Raw genomic sequence first — 23,901 nt, forward strand, 5'->3', positions numbered from 1 at the left:
GCTTCTGGTGCCGCCTGGAGCTATCTTGGCTGTGTTGGGGAGCTTGGGCGCCTTTGTGCGGGCCATTCCAGTCCTGGGTGGGGATGTGTTGCCGGTTTCCTTCCTGGTTGTTCGCAGCATCTCCGCTGTGGCCTGGTACTGTTCCACTGTTGCCACTGTTTGACAGGCAGTAGTCAGCGACTGCTGGCTGATGATCTTTTTTGCTTTATAGGGCAGGGCCCGTAAGTAGCGATCCACGACAATGGCCTCGACCACCTCAGCTGCCGTGCTCCTTTCCGGTTCCAGCCACTTCCGTGCGATGCGGGCCAATTCGTGCATCTGTGCCCGTGGAGGTTGGTTTGGCTGGAAAGTCCAGGTGTGGAAGCGCTGTGCCATCCCGAACTTGGTGAGCCCATGTCTGCTGAGAATTTCAGCTTTTAGATAATCATAGTCGTCTGCTCTGTCTGCGGTCAAGTCCAGGACAGCATTCAGTGATTCCCCTGTCAGGAAGGGTGCAAGCAATCCCACCCACTGCTGCTTGGGCCACTTTTCTCGAGTGGCTGTTGCTTCAAACGTATGCAGGTACGCCTCAATATCATCCGTCCCCCCCATCGTGGCTAAAAATTCACCCGCCTTCACCCGGGGCATGTTCTTGGCGGCCATTTGTTTTTCCAAGAGCAATTCCTCTGCCTTCAGTTCATTGGCTCTCTTTTGCTCCTCTAGGAGAGCCAAATTGGCCTGATATTGGGCTTCCTGACTTGCGGGAAGGGTTTTCAAGATATCTTCCATTTTTTTTTAAGTTATTTTCAATTTAGAAAAAACATAGCACAAACCATCTATGCCCATCTATTAACGCTTGTCCAGTGCCCACATCCTCCACCTTATGTGATATCATGAGAGGCTAGCTCTCAGCGGGACAGGACAAGAAGTGCAATGGACGACAGGTTTGGATACAAACAAAAGGTTTTAATCAAGGGTTCCAGGGGGAATTCACAAGCAACAAACGTTTGAATAGTGTCTCTTCCAATACTTATCAAAAATAAAGTCTCTTCTGATATTTAATTCCAAATAAAGTCTCTTCTGATACTTAAATGCAATTGAAGTCTCTTCTGAGGTAAAACTGAAGACGGAGTTATTTTCCAAGAGTCTCTAACCCCTCTTGACGTCCTCCTCATGTAGCCTAGCCATCTTAGCTAGGTTCAAATCCAGTGTGTGGTCCCAACTGGCGATGAGTTCCACGCAGCAATCAACTTCTTCACAGAGCACAGCAATCGAGCTTGTCTTTCCCCAAGCTCCACACTCAGAGGCTCTCTGCCTTAAGAGCCTCGCTTGCCAATCAAGCCGTGATCAGCCGCAGGTGTGTGTTTTGAATTGCTGCCTTCCACCAGCTGGGGCTAAGACTCTCTCTGGGTGGAGCCATCTTAGGGGGATGTATTTCCCCTCCAGGACACAGCCTCTCGTGACATCACAATATCAATATATATATATATATATATATATATATAAAATGTTCTAGGTTGATTTTGCTGGCCAGTCTAGAGAATAAGAATATACAAAATGGTTACCTGCAAGGTTAAAATGGAATTACAGTAAAGTCTCGTTATATCGATATCGTTTATATTGATAATACTGCTTATTACGACACTATTTTCATTTCCCATGCACATTTCTAGTCTTTTTATGTATAATTAGTTCCGTTTAGTACGATTCGTGGTTTTTACAATAATCCGGTTACTACGGTGCTCCTTTTCATCTTCCGCCGGCCATTTTGCTGTTTATATCGATACAAAAGATATTTAAGATACATCGATATTTGCTTTGGGGTTTCTATACAGTACCACCATTATCGAAATCTGTATCGGTCGCGCCATTGGTCCACTTGGTCACGTGACTTGGTCACGTGAGTTTGTTACGTGACCAGCTCCCGGGTAGCAGAGCCATTTTCATTCTCAGATACCAGCTCGTGTGTAGCAGACGAGATTGATGTGTTTGTGTTAAAAGGTAAAAATGGGAAGCAGAAGAAGATTGATGACTTTTTTAAATTGCATACATGATATAGTAAGATGTAAGCGTTGCAGTTTACCTGTTATGTACATGCCCACTGTACTGTATATGAATGCAATCGGTTTTTTGCAACGTTTCTTGTTTTGTCTGCTGAATTAAAGGACAACCGATGTAACTTTTTATTCAAATGCAAAACACCAATAAAAATGACTTCACGCCAAGACGTCTTGCATTGCTTGTGAATCCAAACAATGGCTTCAGATTCTTTCCTTTTTTTTGGGGTGGGGTTCAGTTACGGAAAGAATTTGAGAAGCATTTCTTTCAGCAATGCCACGGGTGTTTGCACATTGGTACGACTGCCTTTACTGATTACTATGTTTCTGTTCACAGCAGAGGATGCACATGCGCCATCGCCGATGACGGACAAAGGGCTTCTCTGGTAACGACGTGGCTCTCCCTGAGAGTTTGAAATTCCACCTAGATTGGTGCAATTGGAGTTCCTCATGGCGTATCAGATGAGTAAAAAAAAAAAAAAATGGTTAACCGGGTTGCTGCACATTGGAGATCCATTTTTATTTGGAATAAAATTAAGATGAATGAAATGTGTCCACTACAGTGTCCAGAAGCTTGCACATTTTACTGAAGGAGCCTTTTGGGCTATTGGACGCAAAACGTGTGACAATCACATATCTGATGGCGTTCTGGTACTGCTTGGCAGTCGATGTACTCTTTCTTGGTCGAGGCCATTGGAGCGTGTGCGATGTTTGGTGAACGGTGCTGTTCAACCACGCCCTGAGGGCTCCGCACACTGAGCTGGATGGATCATTCCGGCGTGACCCCGCCCCAGTCGTCAGAGTATGACTTTTGTCACATACAAAGTTAGTGTGTTATGCACTAATCTCTCACACACTTAGTTTTTCAGCTCTCTTGACATTGTGTGGATGTTGCTGCTTTCCCTGCATTAAAGTTGTGCTTATCCAATTTATTACTGCGACTATTGTGCTCACGATGTCTGAAGTGAATGGGATGTACCCTCTGATGTTACTTTTCAGTGGCAATGGTTCTGATGTGATAAACGTCTCAGCTTGCGATTGCATGCTCTTATATGTCTTGATGTCATGGATGGTTTTTAATCCGTTTTCCTGGGATCTTTCTCAGATAAAATTTTCATCTGTTGATAACCTCTTACTTTCAGGCGCCTGGGTGTAACTACTTTTGAATATACAATAAAGTCTCGTTATATCGATAGTAGCGCTTATTACGATACTATTTCTATGAACGCAAGGAGAAAATTACATGCGCGCAGGGTCGGATATATCGATAGTCCTGGTTATATCGATATTTTTTCGGACTCCCAAGAATATCGATATAACGAGACTTTACTGTACTTGTATGTGGACGTGTACATGAATAAAGTCTGAGGGGATGATGTGAGCTAATGTAAGGGGGAATGTTAGGGTTATTGTTTTTAGTTATCATACATTAGCTTATACATTGATTGTGCTTGCAATGAAGAATGCTTATGCTTATAATAAAAATGCTCATACATGTAATCACACATTCACCTTTCTCCTTCGTCTTTCACTTTCCCAATTAATCATTCAACTAACTATAATTCAATATTGGTGTGTAGTTATTAATGTGTGCTGTGAAGATGTTACGACTCAGGAAGGATTGAAGGAGAGAAGTGAAGATGAAGTTTCTCTTGGAATCCAGTTAATCTTCATTTTGATGCCAGAGTAACCCAGCTAAAACTTTGTTTAGACCAGGGGTGTCAAAGTCATTTTTTGCCGCGGGCCACATTGTAGTTATGGTTTCCTCTCGAGGGCCGTTATGAATTTGGGGAACCCATTAGAATGTTTAAATCCCTTCAAATATTACATATAGAGCACACAGCAAATTAATGAATAACTTGTTTTCAAATCTGAAGTCAAGAATAATGACTTTTATTGTGGTTGACATTCAAAAATATGAAATTTTGGCTCAGATTTTAGCAATCATCATGGAATTTAACAAGTTTGATTTGCTTTCGCGGGCCAAAAAAAATGATGTGGCGGGCCGGATTTGGCCCGCGGGCCTTGACTTTGACACCTGTGGTTTAGACTAACAGAATTTCCTGCTCACGAGAAACTGTCTACCAAGCCCGGTCACTGTAATAAAAGGGACGGGGTAGAACTCTGTACCCTGTACTCGGTCTTGTCTATTCTCCTTGCAAGTATAAAATCAACAAAGAGACGTCTTCCCTACTTTTTGTGTGAGTTTCGATTGTTTCTTAGTTTCAACTCTAACACTAGCTATTGGCTATTAGCTATCTATTAGCTAGCTGGCGATCTATTGGTTATCCAGTTTGTAGGCGATCTGGCTAGCTGGATATCTATTAGCTATCTATTAGCAGGCTAGCTAGCTTTTTATTTGAGTTATTCCGGGTTGAGTGAATGCTGGCTCGTGTGACTGCCGCTGCTCACCCACAGAAAAACTTAATCCCGTGACTGTAAAGTGACCTTGAGAGTTTTGAAAGGCGCTTAGAAATGAAATGGATTATTATTACTAGCTAGCTATCTAGCTGGCTGGCTGGCTAGCTAGCTAATTGAGTCAGGAAAAATATTAGCTCTCTAGCTACCTATTGGCTATTAGCTATCTATTGGCTGGCTAACGAGGTTTATATCTTTTTGAGTCATTCCGGGTTGAGCGAACGCTGGCTCGTGTGACTGCCGCTGCTCACCCACAGAAAAACAATCCTGTGACTGTAAAGTGACCTTGAGAGTTTTGAAAGGCGCTTAGAAATGAAATGGATTATTATTATTATTATTATTACTGGCTAGCTCGCTATCTATAAGCTATCTAGCTGGCTATCTATTAGCTATGTGGCTGGCGAGTTAGCTAATTGAGTCAGGAAACATATTAGCTGTCGAGCTAGCTATTGGCTATTAGGTATCTATTAGCTAGCTAGGTTTCTATCTTTTTGAGTTATTCCGTGGCCGCCGCTGCTCACCCACAAAACCTTGAGTTTTGAAAGGCATTTAGAAATGAAATGGATTATTATTAATAGATTATTCTTTTCATACATCAAAATGGGAGGAAAAAAATTAAAGGCTATGGCTGAGCTAGCCAGCTAACCTGGCATGCTAACCGCAAGACAAAAAAAAAAAAAAAGGAGACAAAAATGATATCACGGATGGAACGGCGGACATTTTCTGCATATGCATCGGCCGGTGGTAGCTAAGAATTGACTTCCAGTCGCTAAGCAAAGGGTCATAAGGTCAAGATTGACCTCTCGTGGCAAGGGTCACGAAGAGCAAAAGATGGAGCAGTTGCACGCTCATGTGCGTCTTCTCTTGGCTCCTCCTGGGCTGGCAGGGTTGCATGAAGACAGGAGCTTGTCAGCGCCCCGACTCCTCTTTCGCTTTTCTGCTTCCTTGCCACCTGCTCCTCCTCCTTCAAGGCCAATCTTCTCCTTGTCGCGGTGGATACTTGTCCGCTCGGAGTGACTTCCTGAAAGGAGGAGGAGATTAAACGTTGTTTGTGTTGCTGGGCTCATCTTGTACCTTCTTGGTGCGTCGCTGGCTGGTCCCGTTCCGGCTCCGCCTCCTCTTTGGGCTGCTCCTCCAAGCACAGTTTGCCTGGATCAAAAAGGTTTATCCATCGCTACATTGTTGGAATCACACAATCGTGAAAAAGAGCACTTTATTATCATAATAATAATAATAATAATAATAATAATAATAATAATAATAATAATAATAATCCATTTCATTTCTAAGCGCCTTTCAAAACTGTCAAGGTCACTTTACAGTCACAGGATAAAGTTTACCTGTGGGTGAGCAGCGGTAGCCACACGTGCCAGCATTCACTCAACCCGAAAGCAACTGAAATGGGAGAGAAAGCCAGCTAGCTCACGAATGGATAGCTAATAGCCAGATAGCCAGCAGCTAGACAGCTAGATAGCTTAAAACCAGACAGCTAATAGCTAGCCAGGTAGCTAATGGCTAGCTAATAAAGCCAGATAGCCTACATCTAGCCAGCTAACAGCCAGCCAGCTAGCTAGACAACTAACAGATAGCTAATAAATAGGTAATATATAGCCAGATAGCCAACAGCCAGCCAGCTAATGGATAGCTAATAGATAGCCAGATAACCAACATCTAGCCAGATAACAGCCAGCCATTTAGACAGCTAGCTAATGGATAGCTTATAAATAGGTAATATGTAGCTAGATATCCAACAGCTAGCCAGCTTACAGCCAGCTAAGAGCCAGCCAGCTAAAAGCTAACTAACGTATAGCTAATAAATAAGTAGCCAGATAGACAGCTTCCAGCCAGCCAGCTAATAGCTAGCTAATGGATGGCTAATAATTAGCTAATAGATAGCCAGATAGCCAACAGCTAGCCAGCTAACCAGCCAATCAGCTAGCTAGCTAATGGATAGCTAAATAGGTAATACGTGAACGCTGGCGCATGTGGCTGCCGCTGCTCACCCGCAGAAAAAAATATCATGTGACTGTAAAGTGTCCTTGAGTTTTAAAAGGCGCTTAGAAATGAAATGTATTATGATATTATTATTATTATATAGCCAGATAGCTAACAGCCAGCCAGCTAGCTAGCTAATGGATAGCTAATAAATAGCCAGATAACCAACAGCTATCCAGCCAACAGCCAGCCAGCTAGACGGCTAATAGCTAGCCAGCTAGATAGCTAATAGCTAGCCAGTCAAATAGACAAAAATATCTACATATTTTTAGCACATTCTCATAAATCCTGTACTTTGTGACTACTAGAATGGGGAATAATAATAATAATAATATTAACACTAATAATAACAATAATAATTCTTACCATAATTATTGGCACAGCAAGCCATTATTATTATAATTCCTGTTTTTGTTGTATGCTAATGAAATTTGGGTTCCCCATCAAAAATATGAAGAGAATCCTACTTTAGCCAATCAGCTCTTACCTTCCTTCACTTCCTGGATGATGTCATCAGGCAGGAAGAAACTCTTCTGAGAGTTAGGAAAGGGCAAGATCTCCGACTCGTGCTGCACGCACAAACACACATGAGATCGAGCCCAGCACATTTTCACCAAACGGGGGGAAAAAAAACGATTCCAAATCATTCGCTAACGAGTTCAGGTACCGATCTTCCGAGCTCGCTGACGATTGGCTGAGTAGAGGATGTGGGCGGTCAGTATTTGACTTCAACATACATTCCATACAAAATATAGTACTGAAGCAATTTACAAACTTAACTGACAAACGACCGCGAGAAACGGATCTCGTTCGTAAGGTGGGGAGCGTCTGTAAACAATGATTATTCAGTGATACCTCGGCTTACAAACTTCATTGATTCTCAGAAGGTGTGTGGAAGGCCAAAAAACAATTAAAAATGAGAATAATCTGTTCCCAGGTCCCTATAAAACCTCATTTTCTACTAAATAAGCCTTAAAAATACACAAAATAGACCTTGTTTTTGTATAATAAATGTGCCATCGTATCGTAATGAAAGAAATAAACTGTACTATATAATAAAGTGGTTTTGTTGACCTTTGTGATGGTCGATGTCGTTGCCTCTTGATGATATCCGAGTAAAGTTGCCGTGCTTTCTCGGCAATAATACCCTCACTCACACCGTCCCCTGCTAGCTGCTTTTCGTTAATACAAATCAACAAAAGTTTTTCAACCTCTTATATTGACTGAGACCGTTGCTTAGACAACACAGAAACACCCGTAGCCACACGTAGCAATACGTCTGTGTAAGCTCTCAGTCGTACAGGAGTGGTCCATTGATGAAAAGGTTTCTTCAGCCGTCCTCTGTACTTCTTTGAAGGTGTCGGACGTTTCGCTTCTTATCCAAGAAACTTTGTCAGCAAACTAAAGTCTTACTGGTAGTTTAGGCCCTATATATATATCCCTACCGTCCAATGATGGCGGTGCCGGACTGCTATGATAGGTCCCTGCTCTCAGGTTGGGGGGAGCAGAGGACTACTCCCTGCCACTCCACTGGTTGTTCCTATTGTTCTGACTAACGACTGGCCTGAATGCCCCACTTCCACCGGTATCATCTCATCAGTATTCCTAGAGAACACCACAGGGTTTGTAGAGAGGATCAAAGATATTGGATATCATGTTGAAACCTGAGGAAACATTGGCATCTTACGGTGTGACTTCTCTCTTTACATCTGTCCCAACCCCAGCAGCAGTCTCAGTGGTGAGGACGAGACTGCTGGCGGACGTTTCTCTGCATGAAAGAACCAAACTTAAACCGGACCACAAATGCCAATTATTGGAAATCTGTTTTAATACTACAGTGAGACCTCAATTTACGAACTTAATTGGTTCCCAGACAGAGTGTGTCAGGCGAAAAGTGTGTATCTCAAAAACAAAATTCCTTTTCCCATTAAAATGGGAATAATCTGTTCCCGGGTTTCCATAAAATATACTTTTCAACTAAATAAGCCTTAAAACTACACACAACATACCTTATTCTATGTATAATAAATGTGCTATTGTATTGTAATGAAAGAAATACACTGCATTGTATCATAAAGTCACTTCATTTACATTTGTGATGGTCATTTATGGCTTGATGGAATGGCGTTGGAGGTCAAAGATCAAAGGGAATTGCTGTTTGGAAAGAGAGGCGCATCACATGAGGACTGTAATTAAAGAAATAAACTGTGCTGTAAAATAAAGTTTTATTTACCTTTTTGATGGTTGTTGATGGCTTATGGAAGGAGAGTCACCTTCCATAAGGACTGTTGGTAACTTAACCTCTGGTGCTCTTCGGTCGTGTGCTTCCGCCGAAGATCACTCCGCCAGCCGTGGTGGGTGTGTATTATGAAAATAGTGCTTATTATAAGGTTTAATTTTCATAAATTTGACGTTTGTAAGATGAATAGTTTGTGAGATAAGGTGTGTGTAAATTGAGGTCTCACTGTACGTATTTTCAATTCTACAAACTAATTCATGGTTGTGCTATGGGCTCACCAGTTTCACCTATAGTCGCTAATCTGTACATGGAAGAGATGACACTTTAAGGCATAAATTAGTGCATCCAAATGAAAAACTAAGTAATGTAGTTTATTTAATACACTGTAAGAATGAAAATTGTAAAGAGCAGTACATTGGGGAGACTAAGCACATTCTCAAAAAGACTATCAACATCGCAGGGATAATACTAGTGGGCCTCAATTGGCAGTACATATGCACCTAAAAGCTAGCAACCACTCATTTGACGACAATAAGGTTAAAATCTTAGCGAAATAACATAGATGGTTTGAAAGGGGAGTAAAAGAAGCAATTTTCATAAAACAACCAAACCTTCATTAAACCGGTTTGGTGGGGTGAGGTTCAATTTGGATCGTTCGTACAACAGCCTACTTAGTCAAAAAAGGATTTGGAATACTGATGAGGTGATAGCGGTGGAAGTGGGGCATTCAGGCCAGTCGTTAGTCAGAACGATAGGAACAACCCGTGGAGTGGCAGGGAGTAGTCCTCTACTACCCCCAACCTGAGAGCAGGGACCTATCATAGCAGTCCGGCACCGCCATGTCTGGACAGTAGGGATATATATATATATATATATATATATATATATATATATATATATGGCCTAAACTACCAGTAAGACTTTAGTTTGCTGACAAAGTTTCTTGGATAAGAAGCGAAATGTCCGACACCTTCAAAGAAGGTACAGATTACGGCTGAAGAAACCTTTTCATCGACACACGTAGCAATGGTCGACTTAGCATACCGGTACTGGCACACTAAGTCACACAAACGCACACCTCGTTCATGTGTTTCGATGATCTCCTGCTTCTGCTCGACCATAATTTTCTTTAGCTGGCTAGCTGTTGGTGATCTGGCTATCTATTACCTGTTTATTAGCTATTACTTAGCTAGCTGGTTGGCTGTAAGCTGTCGGCTATCTATTAGCTAGCCGGCTAGTTTTTAGCTGGCTGGCTGTAATCTGTCTAGCTGGCTAGCTCTAGGCTATATATTAGCTCGCTAGCTAGCTTCATATCTATTTTAGTTACTTGCGGGTTGAGTGAACGCTGGCACGTGTGGCTGCCGCTGCTCACCCACAGAAAAACTGATCCTGTGACTATAAAGTGACCTTGAGAGTTTTGAAAGGAGCTTAGAAATCAATTATTTTATCATCATCGTCATCATTATTATTCACCAGCTAGCTCCTGTGTGGCTCTCCTTCCACAACAAAGTGAATTTCTGTCATGGAACTGAAATGTGTGATGCGTCTGCGCATCCTTACCAGCGCCTGCATGTCATACATGCTTCCCAGATGATCCCAGATGACAGAAGAGGCGATCTGGCGGCCGATGTTCTGACTAAACTTGTCTCTGATGCAGATCATGTGAAAGTGACGGTTCACGCCTGCGCATACGCACAAATGCGCACAATAAACCCAATGCCGTGGCTGCTTCCGTCTGTTGCTTTGAGAATGTAAAGTGAACTGTGATCACAATCAAAAACAGATTTATTCTCTAGGTAAGTAAAATAGACAAGCGTCTCTGTAAGCTCTCAGTGGAACATGAGTGCTCCATCGATGAAAAGGTTTCTTCAGCCGTCATCTGGACTTCTTTGAAGGTTTCTGACGTTTCAATCCGCATCCGAAAAGCTTCGTCAGCAAAAAAAAAATGCTGGTAGCTTTAATATATCCCTACTGTCCAGAGGTGGCGGTGCCAGACCTCTGCTCTGATAGGTCCCTGCTTTAAGGTTGGGGGGAGAAGAGGACTATTCCCTGAGGCTACACTGATTACTTCTATAATCCTAACTACGAATGGCTGCCGCTGCTCACCCGCACAAAAAAATCCCTGACTGTAAAGTGTCCTTGAGAGTTTTGAAAGGCGCTTAGAAATGAAATGTATTATTATTATTATTTTCATTTCGGCTTTTCCCTTCAGGAAACTATTATATACTGAATATGGGGTCTATGACTGATTGCGAAGAGCAAATCATTGACGAGAGTAAAACAAATTTTCTGAACAAATTCTCAAAAGAAGACTATCAACATTGCATGGATATAATAATGGATTGATGGATGGATGGATGGATGGATTTGCCTTTAGTCTCACAGTGGAGAAATTTACATTTCACAGCAACAAAGTGATGTAAGGATAATAATAATAATAATGTGGGTGAGCAGCGGCGGCCACACGTGCCAGCATTCACTCAACCCAGAAGTAACTCAAATAGATAGAACGCAAGCTAACAAATGCTTAGCTAATACTGTAGATAGCTAACTAGAAAGTTATTACTGTCTATAGCGAGCTAGATAGCCAGCTAGCTAGATAGATAGCTAATAGATAGCAAAATGATAGTTAGCTAGATACCCAGATAGCCAGCTAGTTAATTCGGAAATTTTAATCCAGCATTGTCAGCGTTTTTTATCCTCGGCCAATCTGCAGTAGCTCTGCCACCAAACATGTGACGACAACGAGGTTAAAATCTTAGCGAAAGAAAATAGATGCTTCGAAAGGGGGGTAAAATAAGCTATTTTTCTAAAAACAGCAAAACCCTTCACTAAATTGTCATGGTGGGGTGAGTTTTCATTTGGATAGTGCTTACAACAGACTTCTTATATCGTTACCACGTAGGCTTAGTCATGCTGATGAGGTGATACCATACTGAATGGGGCAATCACGCCAGTCGTAGACCCAATAGTGAGTCAGGACAATAGCAGTAATCAGTGTAGCCTCAGAGAATAGTCTCTTTTCCACCAACCTTAGAGCAGGGACCTATCAAGGCAGTGAATGGGGCAATCGGGGTCAGTCATAGACCATAATCAGTCAGGACAATAGAAGTAACCACCTCTTCACAGTAGGGATACAAAAATTGGGCCAGAGCAACTAGCAAAATTTTTGTTTGCTGACAAAGCTTCTTGGATAAGAAGCGAAACGTCCGACACCTTCAATGAAGTCCAGATGACGGCTAAAGAAACCTTTTCATCAATAGAACAGACAAGGAATTTGTCTCTGGTAGTATAGGCTACACAAATATATCAATAAACAACAATGACAAACAAGAGCATGAAGTCTAAATATTGACAGAGGTTGTGCAGTAGTTCCACTATATATGTAGATCTAGATCAATAGATATCTACAGTGCCTTGCAAAAGTACAGTGGAACCTCGGTTTTCGAACGACTCACAGGTCGAACAAATCGGAGTCCGAACAAAATATTCGAGAAATTCTTGCTTTGTGGTTCGAACAAAAATCGGAGTTCGAACGCCGGTACGACGCGTGAGTGCGTACGCGAGGGTGGGAAGCTGAGTGGCGTACGGGTGTAGATCACTCTCTTCGTGACCAACTGTTGTCGCGTGCGGACGTGCTGCGTTTTGTTCTTGCGTTTAATATAGGTGTACGAAATGTTTTAGCCCCTAATCATGCCTCCAAAGAAAGTGCTGCTACAAGTGAAAAAAAGAAAAGTAGTGCGATTGCATTTACGAAAGAAATACAGTAAAGTCTTGTTATATCGATATTCAAGGGAGTCCGAAAAAATATCGATATAACCGGGACTATCCATATATCCGACCCTGTTTGCATGTAATTTTCTCCGTGCATAGAAATAGTATCGATATAACCGGGACTATCGATATATCCGATATCGATATAACGAGACTTTACTGTAATAGCAAAATATGAAGGTGTGCGAGTGTCTGAGCTGGCTAGGGAATACAGCATGGCAAAATCAACAATCAGTACGGTACTAAAGAATAAGAAGGCTGTGAAATCTAGTGATGTGGCTATGGGAGTGAGTGCTAAAAGCAAGCAAAGGCCGCAAGTTTTGGAAGAGGTTGAAAAACTTTTGATGATTTTCATAAATGAAAAACAGTTAGCGGGAGATAGTGTTAGTGAAGAGATGATTTGTGGGAAAGCACTAGAAATGTACAGTGATTTGTTAAAGAAAGGCTCATCGCTTATTGTTGAAGGATCTGATTTCAAGGCTAGCAGATGATGGTTCGAAAAGTTCAAGAGGAGAAGTGGCATCCACAACGTGGTTCGACATGGGGAGGCATCAAGTTCGGACAAGACTGCAGCGGAAAAATTCAAGATCGACATTGCCAGTTTCGTTGAACAAGAAAATTATCTTCCCCAGCAGATTTTCAACTGTGATGAAACCGGTCTTTTCTGGAAAAAAATGCCACGGAGGACATACATTACACGCGAGAAGTCCATGTCAGGCAACAAGCCAATGAAAGATCGCTTCATGCTTTTACTGTGTGGAAACGCAAGTGGGGATTGTAAAATCAAGCCTCTACTTGTTCATCATTCGGAGAATCCGAGGGCATTTAAGGCCAACAACATAATGAAAAGCAAATTGCCTGTTATGTGGAGGACAAACTCCAAGGCCCGGAAGTAAAAAAATATTTGGAGGAAAAGAATTTACCACTGGGGCGGCCCGGTAGTTCCGTGGTTAGCACAACGGCTTCACAGTGCAGAGGTCGCCGGTTCGCGTCCCGGTCCGGCCTCCCTGTGTGGAGTTTGCATGTTCTCCCCAGACCCGCGTGGGTTTCTTACGGGTCCTCCGGTTTCCTCCCACACTCCAAAAACATGAATGGCAGGCAGATTGACAACTCCAAATTGTCCCTAGGTGTGAGTGTGAGAGTGACTGTTGTTCGTCTTTGTGTGCCCTGCGATTGGCTGGCAACCAATTCAGGGTGTCCCCCGCCTCGTGCCCGAAGACAGCTGAGATAGGCTCCAGCACCCCCCGCGACCCTAATGAGGAATAAGTGGTACGGAAAATGGATGGATGGATGGAATTTACCACTACGCTGCCTTTTCTTAATGGATAATGCCCCTTCATCCTCCAGGGTTGGAGGACGACTTGATAGAGGAATTTGATTTTATCAAAATTTCCAAATACCATCCCGTTACTTCAACCCATGGACCTGCAAGTTATTGCCAACTTCAAGAAGCTCTACACGAAATATCTCTTCCAAAGGCGCTTTGAAGTCACGAATGACACTGAACTGACCCTGCGCGATTTTTGGAAGCACCATTTCAAAATCGTGCACTGCATCAATCTCATACATAAAGCATGGGACGCTGTGACCTATCGGACGATGAATTCTGCTTGGAGGAAGTTATGGCTCGAGTGTGTCACCGAGTGAGAATTTGAGGGTTTCGGTGTTGCAGGGACCAGCACGAGTCCGAGGAGGAGGAACCTGACCTCGTTGATGACATTGTGTCTGTGGGCAGGAGCTTGGGCTTGGAGATTGACAACGATGATGTGGAGGAACTCCTGGACAAAGAATCTGTGGAAAGAGCTGAAGACTGCTGTTCACAAACACTATCCATCACACATCACTGAGCTAGAGCTGTTTTGCAAGGAAGAATGGGCAAGAATGTCAGTCTCTCCATGTGCAAAACTGATAGAAACATACCCCAAGTGACTTGCAGCTGTAATTGGAGCAAAAGGTGGCGCTACAAAGTAATAATGCGGGGAGGCCGAATAATATTGCACGCCACACTCATCTCATCTCATTTTCTGTACCGCTTATTCCTCATTAGGGTCGCGGGGGTTGCTGGAGCCTATCTCAGCTGTCTTCGGGCACGGGGCGGGGGACACCCTGAATTGGTTGCCAGCCAATCGCAGGGCACACAAAGACATACAACAGTCACTCTCACACTCACACCTAGGGACGATTTGGAGTGGTCAATCTGCCTGCCATGCATGTTTTTGGAGTGTGGGAGGAAACCGGAGGACCCGGAGAAAACCCACGCGGGTCCGGGGAGAACATGCAAACTCCACACAGGGAGGCCGGACCGGGACGCGAACCGGCGACCTCTGCACTGTGACGCCGGTACCACTCGGCTACCGGGCCGCCACGCCACACTTTTCAGTATTTTATTTGTTAAAAAAGTTTAAATTGTTTACCTTCTTTCTTATATGGCACAGTGAACAGGACATTGCATCAGCAGAATTGCAAGAAATGTAAAACGTTTTATTGAGATTATGTGATCTATGTTTTGTTATGATGTCTTGAACAGATGATTCTCAATGTGACCGTTTTCTCTTTTCTACCGATTCTAAAAAAAGTTTAAATTATCCAATAAATTTTGTGCCACTTCACGATTGTGTCCCACTTGTTGTTGATTCTTGACAAAAAAAAAAAAAAAAAAAAAAAAAAAAAAAAAAAAAAATCATATCTTTGTTTGAAGCCTGAAATGTGGCGAAAGGTTGCAAGGTTCAAGGGGGCCGAATACTTTTGCAAGGCACTGTATCTATATCTATAGATATCTGTCAATATTGTCATTTTACTACTCGAATCCTCACATCTCGATTTCTATTTGCTATCTAGCTGCTAGCTTTCTATCTACGTATTTGCTATCTGGCTGGTTATTTAGCTATCTAGCTGGCTCTCGATTAGCTATATAACTATCCAGCTCGCTGTCTAGCTGGCTATCAAATAGCTATCTATTAGCCGCTGCTCACCCACAGAAATAAATATCCTGTAATTGTAAAGTGACCTTGAGAGTTTAAAAAAAGCGCTTAAAAATAAAGTATATTATTATTATTCATCCATCCATTTTCCGTACCGCTTATTCCTCACTAGGGTCACCGGGGGTGCTGGAGCCTATCCCAGCTGTCTTCGGGCACGAGGCGGGGGACACTCTGAACTGGTTGCCAGCCAATCGCAGGGCACACAGAGACAAACAACAGTCACTCTCCCACTCATACCTAAGGACAATTTGGAGTGTTCAATCTGCCTGCCATGCATGTTTTTGGAATGTGGGAGGAAACCGGAGGACCCGGAGAAAACCCACGCGGGCCCAGGGAGAACATGCAGACTCCACACAGGTTGGCCGGAACGGGACGCGAACCGGCAACCTCTGCACGTGCTAAACACTCGACCACCGGGCCACCTAGTATTATTATTATTACCGTATTTATCACGACCATAAGGCGCATATAAACGTCTCAGATTTTTTTCAAAATGTGCGGTGCGCCCTGCAGTGCGGACGTATTAGAGACCACCATGTGTAGGACGCGGTAAAGAAAACGAGGGGTGTGTGTGTGGGGTATGTTTATGTATAAACGAACACGTATGTGCTTTATGTAGAAAATTGCTGTTTTAACAACCCTGAAAATGGCAAAGAGACATGGTTATGAAGCTCAGTTTAAACTGAAGGCTATCAGCTACGTCGAGGAACATGGGAATCGAGCCGCCGTGACATAATACGCGGACATAAGGCAAGGTCCGGAGGTGGAGGAACGGCCGGCGAATTATTCTGAAAAGCTAGCGAAAAGCCTTCGTTTCCTGTTGTGCTTATCTGCCATGCTAACGGAGAGAAACTCCTGCCGATTGTGATTTTTTAAAAGAAAGACTTTGCCTAAAGAGACATGTCCAGCAGGCGTCATTATCAAGGCAAACGAAAAGGGCTGGATGTTACGCCACAGTTTGACAATGGATTGTGGATCCTTGGGCTAACGTGTCTGCTGGCACGGTGGCTCGAGCTTTCGGAAAAGTCGGTACCGGTAATGTGCTCTTTTTTACCATGCCGGCGCCTATTGATTGATGATTACAAAATGTAATTAATTTGTAATTAAAAAATAAAGCACTACCAGACTCAGTTTTGCTCCCGATCTGTTTTTTTAAATACGCACACTTGTATGCCTGCGTGTTGTTGTGGGGCGGACGTACGTATGGCAGTAGAGGATATGTCCCGGTATATAAAACTTGCGCCCTATCAGCCGGTGCGCTCAATGTGTAAGTTAAATACAGAAATGGCACACATAAATGAGACTGCGTCTTTTCACACGGTGCGACCTTTGGTCGTGAAAATACGGTATTATTATTATTAGGTAGCGATCTAGCTAGCTTTCCATCTACAGTAAAGTCTCGTTATATCGATATCGATTATATTGATAATACTGCTTATTACGACACTATTTTCATTTCCCGTGCACATTTCTAGTCTTTTTATGTGTAATTAGTTCCGTTTAGTACGATTCATGGTTTTTACGATTTTTTTTTTTACGGTTTATTCTAACCGTGGTAACCGGTTACTACGGTGCTCTTTTTCATCTCCCGCCGGCCATTTTGCTATGTTTATATCGATACACGCCATCGGTCGCGCCATTGGTCGACTTGGTCACGTGAGTTTGTTACGTGACCAGCTCCCGTGTAGCAGAGCCATTTTCATTTTCAGACGCTAGCTCGTGTGTAGCAGACGAGATTGAAGTGTTTGTGTTAAAACGTAAAAATGGGAAGCAGAAGATTGATGACTTTTTTAAATTGCATACATAATACAGTAAGCGTTGCAGTTTCCCTGTTGTGTTATGTACATGCCCACTGTACTGTACATGAATGCAATCGTTTTTTGCAACAAAGTTTCTTGTTTTGTCTGCTGAAGCATGATGATTTTGAAAATTACCATACATTCCATACTGTGTATTAAAGGACAACCGATGTCACTTTTTATTCAAATGCAAAACACCAATAAAAATGACTTCACGCCAAGACGTCTTGCATTGCTTGTGAATTCAAACAATAGCTCCAGATTCGGATAATATGCTTTCTTGTTACACCTCCAGCTATGAATATGATTCAAATACACTGTAGTTCTGAAGATGAAAGCATACATGTTTGCAATCGATTAAAGAATTATATGTGCCATTTTGAGGCAACATTGGGGGAACATCTATCACCCAAAAAAAGAGGCACAAAATGGCGAGCTCATGGCCAGCTTCGTTTTTTATATGGCGCTTGGATGCCCTCTTTTGGCGGCTTTTGTTAATGCAGTTCGGCGCAGGACGCATATATCGACAGTACGGTTATATTGACATTTTTCCCGAGAATATCGATATAACGAGACTTTACTGTATTTGAGTTATTCCAGGGTGAGTGAACGCTGGCGCATGTGGCTGTCGCTGCTCACCCCCGGAAACATTTATCCTGTGACTGTAAAGTGACCTTGAGAGTTTTGAAAGGGGCTTATAAATGAAATATATTATACTTAGTATTATTATTATTAATAAATATTGTCACATCTCTGCGTGGTGACTGTAATTGACTTGACTTTGCAGTCTGCCAATCCTCCATGAAGCGTCTCCAACTGGTCCAGAATGCTGCTGCTGACCTCTTGACTGCTACTGGTAAGAGGGAGCACACAAGTCCTACTTTGGCTTCCTCTACATTTTAGAGTTCTTCCTAAAATCCACATGTATCGCTGCACTTGTTATTTCCAGAGCAACGAGAGGCGACGACTTGCTTTGTCCGCCGTCTTTTTTTTGAATTAGCTATCTATCTATTTGGCTATCAAGCTCGCTATCTACAGTATTAACTGTCTAGTTAGTTATCTACTGTATTAGCTAGCTTTCTTTCTATCTTCTTGAGTTACTTGCAGGTTGAGTGAATGCTGGCGCGTGTGGCTGCCGTTGCTCACCCACAGAAAAATGTATCCTGTGACTGTGAAGTGACCTTGACCGTTTTGAAAGGCGCTTAAAAACCAAATGTAGTATGAAACCTTTGACTTTCTTAATTGTAAGAGAGTATTTTTTGATTGGAGGTAGCTAGCTAGCTAATAATGCAAATTTCCCCCTTGTGGGACTAATCTATTAGCTCACTCTCTCACACTCTCTCTTTCTCACTCACTCACTCACTCTCTCCCCTCCACTCTCTCTCTATCTAGCTAGCTATTTGAGTGAGGAAACACATTAGCTATCTTGCTATCCATGAGCTAGCTAGCTTGCTTTCTATATTTTTGAGTTAATTGCGGGTTGAGTGAACGCTGGCGCGTGTAGCTGCGGAAAAACTGATCCTGTGACTGTACAGTGACCTTGAGAGTTTTGAAAGAGTAGATAGGAAAAAAATCCTGTGACTGTAAAGTGACCTTGAGAGAGAAAGGCACTTATAAATCAAATGTCCTAATAATAATACACTATGTACAGTTTTTTTTATGAAACGGTTTTGCATTTACAGTATACAGTTGACATTTTTATTTTGCTATGCTTAGAATATCTTGTTTCTATCCTTTCACACACACCCCCCCCCCACCCCATCCCCTTTCAGTTTGCTGCTGTGGACTGCAAATTTCACCATTGTAGGACGAATAAAGGTTTTCTGATTCTGATGATAAAAGCAAATTAATAAATGCATGCCGCGGCAGTGAGTTTGATTTAAATAAACACATGTAAAATGAGCGATTTAATGGCTGTTGAGTAAGGACCAAAACTCTCACAACAGTGCAGCGTTCTCTTGGTTGAGACGCATTTATTTTAAAGGTGGCCAACGCCGCTCGCCAGAGACAGTTTAACGTAATGCACAGTATAATGGTGGCTCACTCGGCTTGAATTTTGCAAGTGGAGGCTTGCTTGACCGCGGTGAATTTCTTCGACTCCCTGTTGATCAAAAAGGCTGGCGTGCTTTACGACACTGCCGCGACGTTATATTCTGCAATATATATGTGGAATATTCTAAATGATAAAAGGATACGTAACAGACAGGCGGCTAAAATAACAAGTAGTACGTATATGGTTTTACCGACAGGCTTGTGTCCGATCATGGCGTGGAAAAGGCACACCTCCACCTCGTGGCTCCACACCACAGACTCTTCGCTGTTGACCAAGGCCGCGTCCGGGGGCTTCTCGTCGGCTTGATTCGGTGTCAGGTCGGCCTCCCCCATGGTGGAGACAACAGACGAGACTCGGCCAAGTCGCTCGGATGTTTTTGTTTGGTTTCGACCGGAAGTTGTGTTCTCTTCCACTTCTTCTTCGAGTTGGTCCTTTTGTTAGATTACTGCCATCTACCGATATGATCAAACCGATGATTGAACTACAATGTCCAAGATAAAAAGAGATTTTTAAATGCTATAAAACGTTTTTCTGATGTCAGTGTCAGTTAGGAAACAAAAAAAAAAAAAAAATGGTGTCGGTTGTCCTTTAAGACTCACAGAAATGAAACACAAGACCGTATTTATTAGCTATCCATTAGATAGCTGGCTAGCTATTAGCTGTAAATAAATAATAATAATAATAATAATATTAATAATAATAATAATAATAATAATAATAATAATAATCTTTTCCTTTCGGATTTTCCCGTCAAAGTGTCGCCACGGCAAATCAGTCTCCTCCATCTTTAGAGGTTTGATCTGCATGTTTGTTTTGGCCAAGCTTTTACGTTGGAATCCCTTCCTGACACAGCCCTCTGTATAATAATAATAATAATAATAATAATAATAATAATAATAATAATAATAATAATAATAATAATAATAATAATAATAACTCATATTAGAGGCTTTGGAGACAAAGTCAGAGAGGCCAGACTGAGATGGTTTGGACATGAGTGACTACATCGGGAGAAGGATGCTGAGCCTTGAACTGCCAGGCAGGAGACCAAAAGAGGATTATGGATGTTTTCAAAGAGGACGTGAAGGTAGCTGGTGTGAGAGAAGAGGATGCCCAAAACCAGGTTCAAATGTTGGGAGGAAGTGAGTTCCAGAGTTTGGGGGCAGAGTAGCTGAAATCTCTGTCCCCCATCGTGGTGAGAAGGGCGGGGGGGGGGGGGGGGTGGCTCTAAGCTGGCTAGCTGTTGGCTATCTGGCTATGTAATAGATATCCAGTAGGTAGCTAGCTAGCTTTCTATCCATTTAAGTTACTTTGGGGTTGAACGGACGCTGGTGCATGTGGCTGCCGCTGCTCACCCACAGAACAACTTTATCCTGTGACTGTAAAGTGACCTTGAGTTTTGAAAGGCGCTTGAACGGTATTATTAAGACGTCCCCATCATTCATTGCACTTTTCTGACCATAACTTTTTAAACTACAGTAAAGTCTCATTATATCGATATCGGTTATATCGATAGTACTGCTTATTACGATACTATTTTCATTTCCCTTGCACATTTCTGGTCTTTTTATGTATAATTAGTACCGTTTAGTACGATACCCGGTTATTACGATAATCCGGTTATTGCGGTGCTCCTTTTCATCCCCCGCCGGCCATTTTGCTGTTTATATCGATACATCGGTCGCGCCATTGGTCGACTTGGTCACTTGTCTTGGTCATGTGACACGCCATCGGTCGACTTGGTCACGTGTCTTGGTTACGTGACACGCCATCGGTCGCGCCATTGGTCGACTTGGTCACGTGAGTTTGTTACGTGACCAGCTCCCCGCAGAGCCATTTTCATTTTCAGACGTTAGCTCGTGTGTAGCAGACGAGATTGAAGTGTTTGTGTTAAAAGGTAAAAATAGGAAGCAGAAGAAGATTGATGAGTTTTTTTTAAATTGTATACATAATACAGTAAGATGTAAGCGTTGCAGTTTCCCTGTTGTGTTATGTACATGCCCACTGTACTGTATATGAATGCAATTGTTATTTGCAACACTGTTTCTTGTTTTGTCTGCTGAAGCGTGATGCTTTTGAAAATTATTAACATTCCATACTGTGTATTAAAGGACAACCAATGTCACTTTTTATTCAAATGCAAAACACCAAGAAAAATGACTTCACGCCAAGACACATCCAGTTATGAATATAAGTCAAATACACTGTAGTTCTGAAGATGAAAGCATACATGTTTGCAATCATTAAAGAATTATATGTGCCATTTTGAGGCAACGTTGGGGGAACATCTCTCACCCCCCCAAAAAAAGAGGCACAAAATGGGAGCTCGTGGCCAGCTCCGTTTCTTATATGGCGCTTGGCTGCCCTCTTTTGGCGGCTTTTGTTAATGCAGTTCGGCGCAGGATCGGATATATCGATAGTCCGGTTATATCGACATTTTTTCCAACTCCCGAGAATATCGATATAACGAGACTACTGTATCTGAAATTTTTAAATACAAGTCACAGAAAACAAACTAACTGGTTATTTAAAATCATACAGTATTAACAGAGATTTTAAAAAAGCCAAGGAATTTTTAAATAAAAATTATTAAAAAAACACGGAAAAGCACCTCAGACTGTTGCACTATGTTCTTTATTGATAATAATAATACATTTAATTTCTATGCGCCTTTCAAAACTCTCAAGGTCACTTTTCAGTCACAGGATAAGTTTTTCTGTGGGTGAGCAGCGGCAGCCACACACGCCAGCGTTCACTCTACCCGGAAGTCACTCAAATAGATAGAAACATAGCTAGCTTATAGATAGCTAAAAGACAGTTAGCTAGATAGCTCACTAGATAGCCAGCCAGCTAATAGATGGTTAGCTAGATATCCAGCCAGCTAGTTACCTAATAGATAGCTAGCTAGCATTTGAGCAAAATTGATAACAAAGGGACTTAAAAGAAAAATAAATAATACCATAAAAAAATAAATGACTTAAAAAAAATAGTGCCAGCGTTCACTCAACACAGTAGTAACTCAAATAGATAGAAAGTTAGCTAGCTAATACATTTTAATCCAAACAATTTACATTGTGTTTGGTTTCTGCCTGGAAAATAAAGACACTAGTTTTTGAGTGGCTTTTGCTGAAATCACGATGATCATGTAGAATACAGAGGAATTTGTATCCGCTAGAACACGCTGGACTATGTCTGGAGGCCATCTTAAATTTTGGTGGGAGCCTTCCTGTGCCCATTACAATTTGCTTGATTGTGCAAAAATATAGCTATCGAGCTAACTATCTATTAGATAGCTAGCTAGCTTTCTATCAATTTGAGTTACTTCCATGTCGAGTGAACCCTGGCACGTGTGGCTAATAGCTAGCTAGCTATCCATTAGCTCCCAAGCTAATTTCTATCTCTGAGTGACTTCTGGATTGAATGAACACAGGCATGTGTGGCTAATAGCTAGCTAGCCAGCCATTAGCTAGCGAGCTACCTTTCTATCTCTGAGTGACTTCTGGGTTGAATGAACACAGGCACGTGTGGCTAATAGGCAGCTAGCTAGCCATTAGCTAGCAATCTACCTTTCTATATCTGAGTGACTTCCGCGTTGAATGAAAGCCGGCATGTGTGGCTAATAGATAGATAGCTATCTATTAGCCAGCGAGCTACCCTTCTATGTCTTGAGTAGACTTCCGGGTTGAATGAACACCGGCACGTGTGGCTAATAGATACCAGTCTCGAGGACTTGCACAATGCAAGAATCCAAACAATGGTGCGTGGAGCATCCACACCCTGCCCACCACCTTTTCCAGCGACTCCTCTCAGGCAGGCGCTATCGATCCATGTGCACCAAATCCAGCAGACATTTAAATAGTTTCTTCACCCAAGCCATTCACTTTTTAAACAGTAACCCAAATAGAACTGTATAGTGCTTCTTTGCAATTTTTGGGTGATGACGTCACATCCTCGTCAACGCCAGGAGCGTGCCCCTCCCCTCCTGTCTCTTCCTCCTCTGCTCCTGGAGCGCGCCCCTCCCCTCCCTGCTCTCCGGACTCACGCACCTGTTCCCCATTTCCTTAATTGTGCCTTCTGGCTATAAAAGCCACCCTTACTTGGCGGTGTATATCAGGAAGTTCCCCGTCACCCAGCCGCACGCAGGTCTGTTTTGTCAGTGCTCTCTACCGTGCCTGATTTTCTGTTTTTTTTTTTGCCACATGTGTCTCAGTAAAGACGCTTTTTGGAATCACTGTCTCCACCGTGTATTTTGGATCCGACTTTAACCACCTTGCGTCGTCCCTTGAGTCCTGTCACTACTCCTTGAGCAGACGTGACAGATGATACTAGTGCAGCATATTCTACCGGAAACAAATTCCTTGTGTTCTACATACTTGGCAATGAAGATGATTCTGATTCTGAGGTAGCTATCTATTAGGTAGTGAGCTACCTTTTTATATCTGAGTGGCTAATAGATAGCTAGGTAGATAGTACACAGATAGTAGAAATAAGTACATTTAGTTAACCATTTTAAACATTGCTGGATGAACATTAAAGTTGTGCTTTGTTTTCAATGAATGAATGAGTGAACGGACATTGAGTGTTCGTTGGGAGTTACGTTTTTGCA

The 23,901-nt window shown here is 42.4% G+C and overlaps 1 protein-coding gene and 1 long non-coding RNA gene across 2 annotated transcripts in view; both read right to left on the reverse strand.

Annotated features, from left to right (window-relative positions):
- Positions 1 to 2,531: 2,531 nt before the first annotated feature.
- mrgbp (MRG/MORF4L binding protein) overlaps positions 2,532 to 23,901 on the reverse strand; it is a 36,608-nt gene continuing 15,238 nt past the window's right edge. Inside the window, exons 2-6 of the mRNA XM_089003949.1 lie at positions 19,486 to 19,747; positions 10,249 to 10,370; positions 6,937 to 7,018; positions 5,529 to 5,603; positions 2,532 to 5,475 (exon numbers count right to left, since the gene is read on the reverse strand). Coding sequence (XP_088860075.1) covers positions 5,303 to 5,475; positions 5,529 to 5,603; positions 6,937 to 7,018; positions 10,249 to 10,370; positions 19,486 to 19,627 — 594 coding nt within the window. The 5' untranslated portion in view covers positions 19,628 to 19,747 and the 3' untranslated portion in view covers positions 2,532 to 5,302. The remainder of the gene's footprint in view (positions 5,476 to 5,528; positions 5,604 to 6,936; positions 7,019 to 10,248; positions 10,371 to 19,485; positions 19,748 to 23,901) is intronic.
- Positions 7,031 to 9,465, reverse strand: LOC148903507 (uncharacterized). The gene is made up of 3 exons (XR_016115934.1): positions 8,683 to 9,465; positions 8,541 to 8,603; positions 7,031 to 8,217 (listed from the first exon to the last, which is right to left on the reverse strand). It is a non-coding gene; the product is annotated as an uncharacterized LOC148903507 (long non-coding RNA).

This window comes from Hippocampus bargibanti, linkage group LG01 (genome assembly GCF_051943395.1).
Source record: "Hippocampus bargibanti isolate YZ-2025 linkage group LG01, ASM5194339v1, whole genome shotgun sequence".
Classification (NCBI taxonomy): Eukaryota; Metazoa; Chordata; class Actinopteri; order Syngnathiformes; family Syngnathidae; genus Hippocampus; species Hippocampus bargibanti.